Source organism: Prenolepis imparis, unplaced genomic scaffold (genome assembly GCF_030444845.1).
Source record: "Prenolepis imparis isolate NDT839.2.m4 unplaced genomic scaffold, iyPreImpa1.0 SCAF_1, whole genome shotgun sequence".
Classification (NCBI taxonomy): domain Eukaryota; kingdom Metazoa; phylum Arthropoda; class Insecta; order Hymenoptera; family Formicidae; genus Prenolepis; species Prenolepis imparis.
In genome coordinates this window covers 11,946,515-11,962,630 of record NW_028141159.1, presented here as the reverse complement: position 1 = coordinate 11,962,630, position 16,116 = coordinate 11,946,515, and the positions used below count along the sequence as shown (strand labels likewise).

At 30.0% G+C, this 16,116-nt stretch overlaps 3 protein-coding genes across 8 annotated transcripts in view; 1 reads left to right on the top strand and 2 right to left on the bottom strand.

The window, feature by feature from the left end:
- Positions 1 to 13,321, bottom strand: part of LOC145946625 (thrombospondin type-1 domain-containing protein 4) — a 120,504-nt gene extending 107,183 nt beyond the window's left edge. For all 5 annotated transcript variants that reach the window (XR_014427190.1, XR_014427147.1, XM_083056613.1 and 2 more), the window contains exons 1-5: positions 13,198 to 13,321; positions 12,683 to 12,915; positions 4,119 to 4,392; positions 3,679 to 4,011; positions 3,482 to 3,527 (exon numbers count right to left, since the gene is read on the bottom strand). Coding sequence is in view for 3 of the 5 variants with exons in the window: in XM_083056613.1 (XP_082912739.1) it covers positions 3,482 to 3,527; positions 3,679 to 4,011; positions 4,119 to 4,271 (532 nt within the window). In the remaining 2 variants the exon portion in view is untranslated. The remainder of the gene's footprint in view (positions 1 to 3,481; positions 3,528 to 3,678; positions 4,012 to 4,118; positions 4,393 to 12,682; positions 12,916 to 13,197) is intronic.
- Positions 13,322 to 13,407: 86 nt separating this feature from the next.
- Positions 13,408 to 14,285, top strand: Mrpl34 (mitochondrial ribosomal protein L34). The gene is made up of 3 exons (XM_083048509.1): positions 13,408 to 13,577; positions 13,721 to 13,986; positions 14,150 to 14,285. Exons 1-2 carry the CDS (start codon positions 13,537 to 13,539, stop codon positions 13,947 to 13,949), a joined length of 270 nt encoding a protein of 89 aa, XP_082904635.1. The 5' UTR covers positions 13,408 to 13,536; the 3' UTR covers positions 13,950 to 13,986; positions 14,150 to 14,285.
- Positions 14,046 to 16,104, bottom strand: LOC145940729 (pseudouridylate synthase RPUSD4, mitochondrial). 2 transcript variants are annotated; one of them, XM_083046630.1, is made up of 5 exons: positions 15,970 to 16,104; positions 15,525 to 15,765; positions 14,966 to 15,152; positions 14,693 to 14,882; positions 14,046 to 14,618 (listed from the first exon to the last, which is right to left on the bottom strand). In XM_083046630.1, exons 2-5 carry the CDS (start codon positions 15,733 to 15,735, stop codon positions 14,097 to 14,099), a joined length of 1,110 nt encoding a protein of 369 aa, XP_082902756.1. In that variant the 5' UTR covers positions 15,736 to 15,765; positions 15,970 to 16,104; the 3' UTR covers positions 14,046 to 14,096. The 2 variants fall into 2 exon arrangements, with proteins under 2 accessions (XP_082902756.1, XP_082903571.1); XM_083047445.1 differs by lacking the exon at positions 15,970 to 16,104 and having other exon boundaries at positions 15,525 to 15,783.
- Positions 16,105 to 16,116: the final 12 nt, after the last annotated feature.

The following is a 16,116-nucleotide window of genomic DNA, read 5'->3' as shown; positions in this document are numbered from 1 at the left end:
CGCAAACGATTATTTGGAAAGCATCGATTAACGTACTGATCGCTCAGATTGATTCACGGAAACAGGAAGTCCTTAAAAAAAAAGCACGACAGAATTAGACCTCACATGTCGAAGGTACAACGCGTTCGTCAAGTTTCTTGGATCTCGCCGACAAAAGTGCGTGAATCGCGCTTCATAAAAAAAAGATGGTCAAATTCGTATTGAAAAATGTTCCGAAACACGCACAACTTATGGTATTTTGAAAATTTATAATATTATCTTAAACAAACTTAAATAAACAAAGCTGTGTATCGATATTTAAATATATATTCGTATATTTTACAAAATAAAAAAAAATATTCCAAAAGATTTTTATACTGCCAATATCATTTCATCTTTACATAGCGTACTTTACATATAACGAAATACTTGTCACTTTCAAAAGTAAAAATTAACTCAATTAATACAATGGCAATTTTTACACGTGTCTCGCGCTAAATACTTCCTCGTATTGTTAAATCAAATCCGCCTGGTCAATCAACGGGAGCAAAAAAGGTACGCAAAAGGGGCGACCGGAAATCCGACGCGCGGCGAATTGTCGCTTGTTAATTGTATCGCGAACCTACAAGGTGCGCCGGGGCGTGACGATAAATCGATATTGAAATTTCAACATTAGTCGGATATATATATATATATATAATATATATATATATATTATATATATATATATATATATATATATATTGCACATACGTATACATATATGTATAATCGCGCAAAATGCACGTGCGGCCGTAAGGGCATAGATTAAGGCATAATGCAGCCGATTGAGAAAGCGAGAGGGAAACTTGCAGTGGACGCGATGTTCGTTCAACTTGGTCTCGAAATGAATTTATGGACCCGTAATCAACCAATTGAGACAGGTACTTGTATGCGATCGGTCCGACCAAACCTTGTGGCAAAGCGTTGCACTCTCACGTTAAGAGTTACACTGTACTACTGCACGTTGTATCGGACGTTGCAAAATCATGCGGAAATTAATACACCACCTTTCCGGTCAATATATCTGATCAGCTTTACGATTCATTACGTTTTAACATCTAACAATTCACACTTCAAATAAAATACGTTCACAATTTTGCTATTCTATATAAATATCAAATTTAAATTCTTATTGGAATCCATAAGTATTACAATATATAAATATTAGAATATACATAAATATAAATTATATATGCACATTTTTTAAAATTACTAATGCAAATAATAATAAATTAATAAAAAAAATTAATATGGAAAATCTAAAATGTTGACTTGCATGGAATTTCAAAAAATTTTTTTAACTATTATTGTTCTTTTATCTTTGTATGTGAGAATGAATCAGACAGTGCATAAAAAAATTCAAGATTTGCAACATCCTGTAGGGCGGATTCAGCGTCGATGACGCAGAGATGGGTATACTCATGCACTGTCAATGTCAAGATTAGCTATAAGTTTAGTTAGAACCTTAAATGAGAAAGTTTCGACTGTGTCTGTTTTATGTAAATGATCAGTTGAATCCGACCGTTCGCATCTGCAGATTATCATTTGAGATATGTTTATATTACTGCAATTCTCTCGTTTTGCAGATGCACCTTTCAACGATATATTATGGCGTGTTTTTGGAATAAATTTATACCGCAAATTCATTAAGCATAAATAGTAAGATATTTAAAAAAATATATATTATAAATAGCTTCTACAAAAAAGTAGTCAAATACCGATTTTAATTATTTTAGATTAAAAATATTTTGTAAATTTTAATGTTTTGATAATGTACGCATGAAGAGAGAACTAATTAGTTTGTTAAGCACATTAAATCTAGTTTGCAATATCAAGTTGTAACGAGCTCGAAAAGATTTTTTTCTCAATATTAATATGGAGGCATTTTTATATAATCGTATCGCATTGATATGTCAACACACATTGACTCGTAAGCACATTAGATATAGTATTTGTAATAATCAATAATTTATTTTGAATTTTATTTTATTTAAAAAAATATATATAACAACTTGCTATTTATTTTCATTCTCTGAATATATTTTCAATATCACTTTTATTAGACATGTTTCTTTCTGCAAGCTGTATTATTATTTTATTGCCAATAAAACAATGCATTTAAGAATTAAAAAATTAAACTGCATGCAATTAACGTCAATATGTGTTCAACAAATATGCATTTACATGTGAAATGTATAAGTTAAGTAGATTTATGAATCGGCCATAATCATGTGTATTTTTTTGAAATATAAGCTATTAACTATTAGTAGTAATTGTTTTAGCATGTCTCAATAGTGTCGTACACTGACCCAAGCAATGATGATTCCTCTGAAGGTTTTTCTAATAATAGCGCGTATCAGCGCGCTGAAAACTGATTAAAAAAATCGCTCGATATGGGCCAACCAGGATATCCTATTAACAAATTAGCACGAAACGCTATATAGATAAAAGCATCGTTACGACCCGTGTCTTATCTGCATTTGTTTGGCCATAAAATACTACACCGAATCTTCCAAAAATAGTTATATAACATCAGAATGAAAATTTATGTTTGAAAAAAGATTAAAAGAGGCAAAAAGCTTTTCTTTTACAATAGCATGAGATGTTAAATATAGGGATTATAAATTGAGATTGTAAAAATGAATATGTTTATAAGTCCCTTTCTAAAAAAGGTATGTTAAGTCGATTCTCGCAAGTATTGTTGCCACTTTTCCACGATGCTGATAGGCTCGATTCGCGTTGTACGTTAAATTCCTAGCATCGAGAGCCTGTCATCGCAAGGATTAGCAGTTTGACAGTATGTTCAAAATAAAAAATAAAATAAAATAATATGTTTTAAATAATATATTATAATACTTTAAACTCAATTAATATTTTTGACAGTTATCAGCTGATTTCTGTCAAAAAATATTAATCAAATTTAAAGTATTATACCTGACATATTATTTACAACTTATTATTATTTTAATATTTTAATATTTTAATATTTTTAACATATTATTTTAAAATTTAATTAACAAATTAACGCTTTATTAATATTTTTTACAGAAATCAGCTAATTAAAGCGTTAATTTGCTAAATTTTTAAAATAATAATGTAAAAATAATGTGTGTAAAAAATATTAAAATAGTAATATGTTGTAAATAATATATTATAATACTATATCCGCGATTAATATTTTTTGACAGAAATCAGCTGATAACTGTTTAAAATATTATGACATATTATTTAAAACATATAATTTTATTTTATTTTATTTTGAACAAACTGTCAAACTACTAACTCTCGCGATGACAGCCTCTCGATGCTACGAATATAACGCACAATGCGAATCGAGACATTCAATAAACATCGCGGAAAAGATGCAACAATACTTGCGAGAATCGACTTAACATGCTTTTTTTAGAAAGGGATGTTATAATACTTTAAACTCGATCGAAATAAACAATTTCTCACTCACCGATACGTGCAATAGCGGAGTTGTAGTCCACAGCGCACACATTGATCTGAAAACAAAATATTCAAATTATGTATATACATGTGTGTATGTGTGGGGGAGGGGGGTGTATGTGTGTGTACAGGGTATTTTGAGAGTCTGCAAACGATCGAATATCTTAATGCAGTTAAAAAAAAAATGTTTTTAGGTATTTTACATACCTCACAGTTGCTCCGTTGTCGCCCGATGCCTCCCTGGGCCTCCTCCTCCTCTCTTGGTCCATGGTAGCACTCACAACATTCGCGAAAACACGAATAATTACGATCGCCCGACACTTTACACGGCACTCCCGACACGCGAAACTTTACACGGCACTCCCGACGCGACGCGTATTTCGCGTACATTGCGCAATGAAAAAAAACGATGGGAAAACTATAATCGCACAATCTCGCAGTCAAACTCGCGCGCAGCTTATCAGCATGCTCTTCCAGTTGCCCCAGTGTCGCCCAATGCCTCTCCTGGTCTCCTTCTCCTATCTTGTTACTAAAGCTTACCTGTAATAACAAATAAAATACATATATATATAGAGAGAGATACTTAAACACATATAACAAATATAATGTATTTCTTAAAAGAAATATTATATATTTATTTTGCATACCTTACAGTTGCCCCGCTGTCGCCTGATGCCACCAAGCCTCCTCCTCCTCTCTTGGTCCATGGTAGCACTCACGACGCTCGCGAAAACACGAATAATTACGATTGCCCGACACTTTACACGGCACTCCCGACGCGACGTGTATTTCGCGTACATTGCGCAATGAGAAATAACGATGAGAAAACTATGTAACTATATAATCGCACGAATCAATGTCCGTTCGACACTTGAGAATCTCGCACAGTCAAACTCGCGCGCAGCTTATCAGCAATGCTACCTGTAACAAATAAAATAAAATAAAATAAAATATTACTATTTTATAATTTTTATATATTATTTTAAAATTTAATTAGCAAATTTTCGCTTTATTAATATTTTTTGACAGAAATCAGCTGATTAAAGCGTTAATTTGCTAATTAATTTTTAAAATAATAACATGTTTTAATATGTTATAATACTTTAATAATATTTTTGACAGCTATCAGCTGATTTCTGTCAAAAAATATTAATCGAGAATAAGATATGATAACATATTATTTACAACATATTACTATTTTAATTTTTTACCATATTATTATTTTAAAATTTAATTAGCAAATTAACGCTTTAATCAGCTGATTTCTGTGAAAAAATATTAATCGAGTTTAAACAAACTTTATATTATTATTTTTTTTAAATATCATTCTTTTTAACATAAAATCGAAGAATGGCGCGTGCTTGTGTTGTTCTAATTGTTAAAAGAAGTAAATGACAATCTTAACTGTGTTGACATATTTTAAAGCAGGTTCGTTTGCTCTAATTAATTGTGATGTAATTGATATATTAAATAAAAATTCACGAATTATTCTTATGATAAAAGCCATAAAATTAAGCTCTCAGTGTGCATGTCTTAAATATGAAATATATTATATAAGCTACAGTGGCATAAAATGTTATTTATTTTAATGAACAGCATTTATTGTAATTTACGTAGTAAGTAAAACACGATGAGTTAGCAACGACAAATAGTTTCTATCTGTAATTCATAGGTTTTATCAGACGAGTTATGTTTCCTGTAGGAAAAACTATTTTGATAAATTGTATTGCATTAGTTTACACACATACACACACAGGATACACATTACGTTTATTATGCTCATTTAAGATTTGCGTGCCGGACGGCTTCCTCTTACTTTATGCATGCATATTAAAGTACAGGAATCAATATCCTTTAGTGGATGTCAGTTACTATCCACTTATACGTAAATACGACCAAGATTCTGTTGCACAACGAGTTCTCGTGATGCGATAAGATGCAACTCGATTATTTAATTAAAAATTGAAATAAATCATACTTGTTGAACTATATAATAAAGAGACAATTTTTTAAAATATATCTTTCATATAATATGTATATAATTAAGAAATGTATAAAAAATGACAAATCTGAATTGTTAACAAGTTCTTGAGAAGTATTTATCTTTGCGATAATTGCAATCAAATATATTTGGAAGAATGTATAATATCCGTATATCGACAGGGTCTTTTTATTTCTCGCTATTCGATCGTGATAGGCGTCGCGAGTTTATACCGCGGGCAGCGTAATCACTGTTATTTCATCGTGAACAGTAATGCTCCGGCTTAAAGCCGCTCTACTTATACGCATTATCTCTTGGTAAGAGTAATACACAGAAAACAAGAAGAGAGAAAAAGAAAGAGAGAGAGAGAGAGAGAGAGAGAGAGAGAGAGAGCCGGTCCCCGGGCAATCATCGTTTTCAAGCATCATTATGAAATTGCTTTGGTAAATGAAATGCGCAGTTATGCGTGCGCATACATTAAAATTTAGATTTATTGGAAAATCGAAAATGTGTTTTCCCGCCCTTCGATGCATCTCCTATCTATTAACGGATCCAACCAACGTTCCGGTACATCGGGCTGCATCGCCCACGCGGTGCATCGGGTTACATCAGGCTGCATGCATGCAATTACGTCGGTAGATTCGAGGGAGATTCAAGGAATCGTTTTACCGAGGGTCAAAATTACTCCGATTTTCGCCTGAGCGTCTTCTCTTTCATCACTGACCACGTAGTGTCGAAAAAAGCGTGCGCAAATCGAGGATTTAAAATAAAAAAGATATTGCATAATTTACTGAAGTTCAAGAGCTGTGTGTAATTATATTTCTGAAACTTATTTTTTTAATGGAGATTTTTTTATAGCCTTGCTAATGCACACACACACACATACAATTTAGAAACTTGTATGATACAATAATATTTTTATATATATTATGCGATGAGATTCCTATAATCTTTAATTTTATCATTGATTTTATCATAACGCGCCTAGCTTGATATTCAAATCCTAATGATGGATAATTTTATAATCTGCTACAATAATTTTACTCGTACGGCACCGATCATCAAATCACTTTTGTATGACACATTAATTAAATGGTGCCACTGTCTGCAACGTACGGCAAGATCGAGATCAAGAATATGATATATCGCGACGCGACGAAGGGCGACTCCGATCATTTTTCATCATCATCGATGTATCTCTGAACTCGCCGACTTCACGATCGATCGATCAAGCAACGGGTGCCTTCAATTAGTTGACCGAACTAATTAATTTGACTCGATCGCAATTTACATAATTAGACACGCCGAATGCGCCCTTCAGCTCTCTCGGAAGCGTCGTAATTGCCGCGTCGAATGCGCACGCTTATGCAGGTTGCAACTACGAATGATTACTGAGAGATGCTTGCTACCTTCCTGCTTCTGGCAGCATGAAACTACCCGATGACTACATCAAAGTGCGCTGATTGAAACGCACGGAACTGCGGTACATCCCGCGCATCTATAATAAGACGATGCGGTTAACTTCAACGAATCGGCAGAGTAATCCTTGCAAGTATATCGGCGGTACTTCATAGGCTGCATATCGCATACTTACGACATTATAACGAAACTATAAATTTCTGCAAGTTATGGTTATACAGCAAAATATATGTGGCATTTTATTCTTAATGGATTAAAATTAATGATTTAAAATGTAATTTAAAAAATCAATGTTTAAAATTTAAAAGTTGCAAAGATAGCGTTCTGCCAAATTTTATATAAGAAAAGAAAATAATCTCCAAATTTGATACTAATCTTGACATTCAATGCAAACTATATGAGTTACTCTTTAATTATATTCATTTTTTTCCTTTCAATGAATAGAGAAGGCAGTTTTATATATATATATATATATATATATATATATATATTTTACTACCTTATCTATATATCATTGAAAGGAAGAAAAAGAGAACGAAAGTTAAAGACTATCTCTAAAGCGTATAGATCTAATTTCCGTCACTCGTCACCTGTCAACTCGTCAATTTTCTTGAAGTAGGTCTCAACTTGTCAGAAAACGCGAACGTAGCATGTTCGAGAGATTACCCATTGACGAGAGACGACAATTCTTACAACGTGAGCTGCCCGTTTAGAGTCAGATTTCCGCGGCCAAATTTTTCCGACATATTTCTAAGGGATTCGCCGCGACAAAGGGCAAGCCCATAGCGAATTCTTTGCATTCGCATGATCGAACTTGAAGAAACGTGCTCGATTGATGCATACGTGGAATTTTTCAAAATATATAGTATACTTTCGCATAAAAAGCTTTTCACGTTGACAATGCGACGCTGTCGACACAATGAGATCGATATTGTGTTTAAAGCGCCAAAGGGACGGATGTTGCATCATATATAAGTTGCGGCAGTAAAATGTTTGTAAGGTTCCATGGAAAAATAGAAAGAGGCGCGAAAGGTCGGTCGATTCATGGCGCGGTTAAATAGATTATAAGATATAGATAAAATTATATGTATAATTGTAAAATTTTTTCCTTTCTAAATATTGTAGAATAATAAAAAAATTACTTTTCTATGGTAACTAAATTAATAAAAATCTAAATATTAATTAAATATTAAGATAAACAAAAAAGAGTTCTTTATGCTTTCACAAAACGAATTTATATGTAAAAAGGATCTGCCTTAAATTTCTGAATCTTTTTATTAAAATAAATATTATTAAATTATTAGTGTACACTATTTTGAAACACTATTGTGACTGTAGAAAGATTAAAGAAATCTTTAAAAAGACTCACATAATACGTGACATTATTTTTAACTCTTATATTTCTTTTTTTAATTCAATCCTACTTTAATCCTACTTTATGTAAAACTTTTGATGACGCGAGATAATTTAATCTGAATCAGAAAGACATACATCGAATAATCTGTCGATGTATCTTTTATAAGATAAAACTGAGTCAAAGAAACTGCCTGTATAAATTGTTTGTATCATAATCACAAACAATGAACAATCTCTCTAATATATTTTTTAGCTTTATATATTCCATATTATTGTAATTTTATTTTCAGTAAAATTTTAGAAAATTATAGAAAGTTTTAGAAAAAAGAACAAAATCAAAGCACGCATACACTCACAAACACACACACACAATTCAGAACTCTCATATTTGCATTATATTTGCATTTTTTAATTTTATGTTTCATGAGTATGTTTCACATGTTTCTTTTTCGCTAAATTTTTTAAATAAATATGCAAATAAAAATCTAATATTATATAAACATTAGTATGTCATTCTGCGTGCTCTTCTATAGATTTAGTCGACCCATAAGCAACTATAGTCGCAGCATGCCAATATTTTTCGGTACTGCACGTTTTTATCGCTCGGCTGCGAGCACAATGAAATATCGACGACGTAACATAAGCATGCAACATAAGTTACTACGTATGCTTTGGCGGTAATCGCAAGCCCCGCGGTCGTAGGAAGAATTATTTGACAAGTAAATTGTCGCTGAGAGATGCGCGTGTCACGGTCGAGGCCGCATCATGGCTATTTCGAGATTCGGCCGACACAAGAAAAAGTTATATTTTATACTTATTGTTAGTCTAAATAAAATGTAAAAAAAATTCTTTTCTCATTAAATCTTTTTCGTTAAATTGTACTAAAAAATTCGGAATAACACAGCAATATAAAAAAAATTTTTTAATTTTTTTCTAAATTTATTTTATACACAAAGCACATTATATATAAGCTTACTTCATGATACAAGGAAAAAAAAATACGCGAGCTGATCAATATATAATCTCCCGGCGCTATGACATGCTCATGTTGAATCGATGGACGATTGAGCGCGATTCTATGGGATGGGAGTGCCGGTTCGAAACTCTTGCAACGGAAAAGGCACATCCTGTATCTTGTCAACTGACAGTTGGGGTGCCTGATATGCGAAGGCATTTCTTTGCCGTTTAAAATAAAATTAATAAACACGCGAATTTTTTCAATTTAATATGCAGCGGTACTATAGAACATTTCGATTTTGTATATTTTCACATCAGCACATATGAGATCTTTATATAATTTGTATTTTCTCATTTAAATATATTTACTAATATTTCCGTAATGAAAGTAATTAAAATTTTAATATTTCTATGATGTTTATATAGTTTTAACATTGTTAATTATCATAATTGTACTATTTTATCTAATAATAGAAAATATTAAATAATAATATTATTTTTATCTTATAATATTACAAAATGCGCGCTCCACATTTTTGGCTTCCATGTTTGCTCTTTTGCATGTAATTTCTCTGACATAATATTGTAAAGAACAACGAGAAAGTACAGTTTTAATTGAGAATTGAGTACGCGAAAAAAATATGAAAATTATTATTCGTGAATTGAAAAATTTTTATACGCGTGAATTGATGAGAATTATTATACGCATGGATTGATGAGATTAATTAATTCATTTATGTTATAATACTTCAAATATTTTTTTTTAATTATTGATACTTAAAAATCAGCTTCTTAATTTAGCGAATGTTTTATATAGAGGCAAGTGTTATATAGAATAATTACTTTCATCTACAAATAATAACTAAATTAAACATATATAACTGCATACAATAGTATGTATAGAAATAAGTTTCTTTTAATTTTGTAAAAAAATTACGTATTCTTTATCTCAATAAAAAATTAACAAGACCTAGCCGCGCTTTTTATTCCATATTAATAATAGCTGTCTTTTTCTCGGATTTTTCCACCTACTTTTTATAATTAATGAGAGAAATAATTAAAAAGGAAGAAAGTTCCCTTTGCTTTAGTATCTTCCGTACAGTGCTTTCACAGATTGTTGGAGATGTTCTCAACATTCGAATAAAAGCGGATATTAATTAACTCAGTGATAATTTAATTTTGCAACGCATTATTATAAGATAAAAATAATATTATATGTTTTATAAGATATATTCAATGCTTCAATACTTTTATTATTAAGTAAAAGAGCACAACTATAATAATTAATAGTGTCAAAACTATTTATATTATTAAAAATATTAAAATTTTAATTACAAAATTATTATGATTATTAATGTTAAATATATTTAAATAGAAAAATAGATACACAAATCTTATACGCGGATTTAATAAAAGGAATTCAGACTGCTCTAGTATACTGCTACGTATTAAATTAAAAAACTCTGCAAATTTGCTAATTTTATTTTAAATGACATCGATTCCATGATGCACCATATTTAATCGATGTTGTGATAAGATATACGCGGTAATAGATTCGGTGATATACATATGCGCGTGTTCGAAGAACGACCGCGTACATGTTCCACGTGATATAACAAATAGGTCACAGCCCTATCATGGATGTAAAAATGAAAAATTTATCTACCCACGGGATATAAGTTCATTCTAACAATATCTAAGTGCGCCCTTTGAATGGCAAGCACATGCAGTATTTTCCTGTGTAACCAAACCCCGATAGTTTATCGTATTAACTTGCTCATTAAATCGATTATAAATAGTAGAGATAGTATCATTACGTTATTCTCGATAATCACATACGATAGTATATTCGTATTAACATAACGATATTGAGATTTGAAAAATATATATTTAAATAAAAAGAAAATTGGTTTTTAAATAAAAATCATATTCCAAAGTTTCATATAAAGTTTTATATAAAGTTATATTCTCTCCAAAGTTTTATATAAAAATTAAAATTAGAAATAGTTTATTGTCTAAATTTTTTAGATATTTTAGATAAATTTTTTAATTAATGAAAACAGTTGTTCATATTTATGCTAATATCAATATAAATTTACCTATATTATTATTCTATGATATTATTCGCGTGTTAAATGCACCAAAATCATATCGGAACAAAGGACCTATGCGGCCTTAAGATCAGGCAACCATTGCGAGATGGTGATGTCATGAATGTTAGTATATCTGACGATTGTGTATGCGTTTGTCTGTTCCACGCGACATGTTAATGGGGTCACAGCAGTTCGATTATTATCGACATAGAGGCGAGATCAATCCTTCCATAGGGTAGATCGGCACCATGCGGCGCATTAGATAAAAGAAAAATTTCTCCAAGCAAAGGATACGATAAAGAGAGAATGAATAAAGAGAATATTATGTATGATTGAGACTTATTGTTAGTTTAGTCGCATTATTTCTACGTATGTGCACTAGACAAGTATTTTCAAAATAAGCAATATAAAAGTTGAAAAAAACGGATAAAGAAACTTGAAGAATATTTTTCTATATTTTTATATATATTTTTTATTTGTTATTTTTAAGATTAATATATTGCATAGGAAACTGCAAATGAGCAAGAGAAAAAATTTTTATATGTTATGTGTTAATTAAAAACATCAGTATTAAATGATAAAAATTTTAACTTCTAAAATGTAATTTATATGAAACCAATCTTAAAAATAAATGTTTATTAGTTACACAATAAAATACTACATATAATTTATATAATTATATAATTTATATTATATAATTATATTATAATTTATATAATTTATAAATTTTTATATAATTTAGATAATTATATTTATATTATATAATTATATTAATTTATATAATTATAAAATATAATGATATATATATATAATTTATATAATATATAATTTATATAATTTATATATTCCAAAACATTGTTGTTCTAAACAAAACAGTCATGGAGTTCAACCGACTTAATTTAAAATTGAGTAAATCTCTATTAATCTTAAAAAACAAACAAAAATATTTAGAATATTTTTTAAATCTCTTATTTTAGCCAATGTTTTCAATTTTTATATTGTTTAAAATATTTAAAAAATGCTGTTTAATGTATACATGTAGAAAAATGCTCTATGATTATTAAATCAATAATAAATTTCAATTAATAATTAAAACACTTTCTCAATTTTTCCATATCCTTAACTTAGAAAGTCTTTCTTAATAATGAACCGGTGGCTTAATCAATTAATAAAAAGATAATCGAAAATATATTTTAATTGTATATATATAATTCTTAACAAAATTGATAATGTTTTAATATATATATATATATATATATATATATATATATATATTTTGTTCGTGATTTGATAAGATTTTAAACGAGAATAAAATTTGAACAAAATTATTTTTTCAATATATTGTCAAAGCCATCGGTGTGTTACGTTTCTAGCATGACACACAATTTTTTAAATATGTACATACCTATTTATCCCCTTATATATGTCCTGCTGCCGAGATCGGCCGAGGTCACGATTGTCGTGTCGCATTCTCAAGGGCTGTATTCTTAATACTGCTACGCCCTTTAACAGCCTCCAGAGTATTGTAAACCCAAGAATAGGTTAATCAGGGAACACGGTGTTCACTGATGAATCGATTGATGCCAGCCGGACAGGCGTCCACAAATTCTTTCGATGATCCGTAAATATTTGATGTGCCTGTGTGAAACGACAATGCCGATATGAATTCCAATTTAATGATTTATTCGAAAGATTTAATAATTCTACACATTATACATTTACGATGAAAAAATTTGTTACGGTTACAACCGTTGAGATATTTCACGAAAAGTTTGCGCCATTTTAGCGCCAAAATTTTATTGTACGGCGGAGGGTTAGGTTACCTTATTATATGTAATTATTTTACATTAAAATTCACATGCATATATACAGTTTCAAAAAGTAATGAATATATAAAGAACGGTATAATTCAATACGTACTCATTTATTCTACAAGATGTTTCAATTTGTTAGACGATTAACTGAAATATCTCGATAAATAATTAGAGCCGCGAATCTCTCGTTGCCGTAAAGCCGTGAATAACTAATAAGTAGCTAACGTAACAATTCAATCTTCGGAAATGCTCGGTAGTTTTCGGTAGACGCGTTGATCACGTGATTATTACGTAGTTGATCACATGATCACTTGCGCTTGCGCGTAGAATGGTGTGGAATGCGCAGAATTAACCTCGAATTTCACGCTTGAAATTGCTCGAGATATACCGAGCAACGATTTTCACGATATCGTGAATCTTTTTCGGATCTTTACGACATAAAAATATGATTGGCAAATTAATCTCCGGCATATTTCAATCTCTGCCGTACGTGTAAAATTTGATTTCTAGTTATAAAATAATGTGTTATATCACTCAATTTCATATATATTAACATAGTAATAGGCACAGCAATAAAATCTTGAGTAATAAAATAACTAATGTTAAATTTTAACATTTTTTCTTTTTAGACGGATGGGAGCTATAAGCCAGGTTTCTTCAACAGTGAGCGTGACACCTGCGTTGTGGAATCCATGGGGTTTAATACAAGTTAGAAACAGAATGAGATATCATTTTCCTCATCCTAGTGAACGTAAGCGCATCAAAAAATTCGGCTGGTTTGCAAGAATGGCAACACCATCCGGTAGGAAAATTCTCCAAAGAAGAATTTTAAAAGGCAAACATGTATTGAGTCATTAATCATTATATTCATACAACTACCTGAATATATTAAAATGTATGTATATATTAAAATATATTAAGAAATAAATGCTTTTTCATCAATTAGCTTTAAATTTTTATTATAATAGTAGACTCGTGAATATTGTATATCGGTTTTATCATATATTATACACAAGTTATCTTTATCTCGTTCTCCATACTGTCTTTGTTTAATTCAGGTATGTGCTTGAACATAAGTTGTTCACAAGTCCAATCAAAAGGATGTATTAAAGGTGCTTCTAGCTCTATATCCTTTTTCTCTTTGCCAAAGGAGGTTAAATATATATTTCTCAAGTGGACATGAGTTGGAATAATTTCTTGCTGATCTTGCTTTATATCCAACAACTGCAGCAGTTGTTTATTTATTTGTGGCATATCCCAACAAGATTCAGCAAATGGATTGACTTTTATCCATGTACCCATGAATTCTTGAGCTCGTGATCCGTGATAATTATCTCCAAGAATCGGACTGTATAGCATAGTAGAAGCAAATAATCTAATAGAATGCCACTTTCTTGAAGATACTTCCATTTCTAGTAGGGAACTCAAATTATGTGTCGAATTGGATATAATTCTATAATTTATATTTAATATTTTTACTTCGTTTCTCTTTCTTGCATTGTCAGTCCATTTTGTTAATATAACTGGCTGAAATGCATATAAAATTATTAATAAACGTTAATTGATTTGCACATAGAATATGTACACAGAGATAGATATACCTTTTTGGTTCCTAATAAAGATTTTTGTAAAGTCATTCCTAAATGATATTTTCCTTCAATTTCATTTGGAACTCTGATCGTGATTACCCAGTATTTTCTATATTTGCCCATTTGAAATCGTCTTCTCGCTTCCTCTATCTGCTGACATGTATTGTCATTAATTCCAAAAACATAGAGACCAGTCATATATCTATAAAAAAGAAAAATAATTTGTAATAAAAGTTATAAATGTTCTTGAAAAAAAAAAAAAAAAAAGAAAAACTAGATATGCACTTTTCTGCACCCATGCATGGTATCAAGACTGGTACATCCAATTCTTTTGCAAGATAAGGTAAAACATTATGTAAAGAATAATCAACTGCTCCCACAATTTTATGACAGCTTGTTAAAGCTGAGTCTACATTTTCTTTCTTATTATATATAGCTATGCCATATGGTTTGTTTATTGCAACTATTCCATCTGAAAAAAAATACCTGTAGATTAATACGAGATGTAATGTATTGACATATCATTTTAAATATAATAAAGCTACTAATTTATAAGACAAGTATTTCTTCACAAATTAACACATTGAACAATATTGCTTGTGTAAGTTTTCATAATATTGAATAATTTGAGTTAAACATTTTTATCTATTACCAAATTGAGTTTATTTTCTTTTAGAAAAGATTAAAAAATCAGTGCTTTTAGAACTATTGTATATATAAAGAAGAAAATCAGAGGAATACAAATATTAAAATCTTATTCTAAAAGATGAAAATTTCTATCTACATATTCTATCGAATAAAAATATTATATTTAATCAGTTCTACATATAAAATAATATTCTACCTGCATTATAAATAACATTCTTCAACAAATTATTTGCAAATTCGTTCTCCGATTTCCATGGATGGATTCGGCGGTACGGATGGATCACATTTTTCTTTGTCGTATATTCATTTTCCAATATATTTGTGCAGTATCTTCTGGAACACGTGCAAAATGTCGTCGCGAACTCACTGTTCCGCATAATCCTAAATAGCGTCATTGCATTCATCATCTTTTCGACAAAAGATTACTTCTTTTTATCCTGCACAAGTATTTGTTTCTATTAGAAAATAACTACTTTCTAATTAAAGGTTACAACAAATGAAATCTGATTATTTGTGATAATAAATAAAAGATTAAATAATATGAATGTAATTTGATTATTGAAAAACGAATAATATATATTATTTATTGTCTGTTTTATTAAATAAATTGAATAACAAAATAGTTTATATCGAATACATACGAATATAGAAATCCATATGCTTATAGATATATATATACTATAAAGCCTGAATCCGACTATGCATTGAAGATAAAGATTGAAGATTAGAATTTGACTAATCAGAACAAAAGGAACTAAAAAGGAACTAAAGTTTCTGTGTCCTGATTG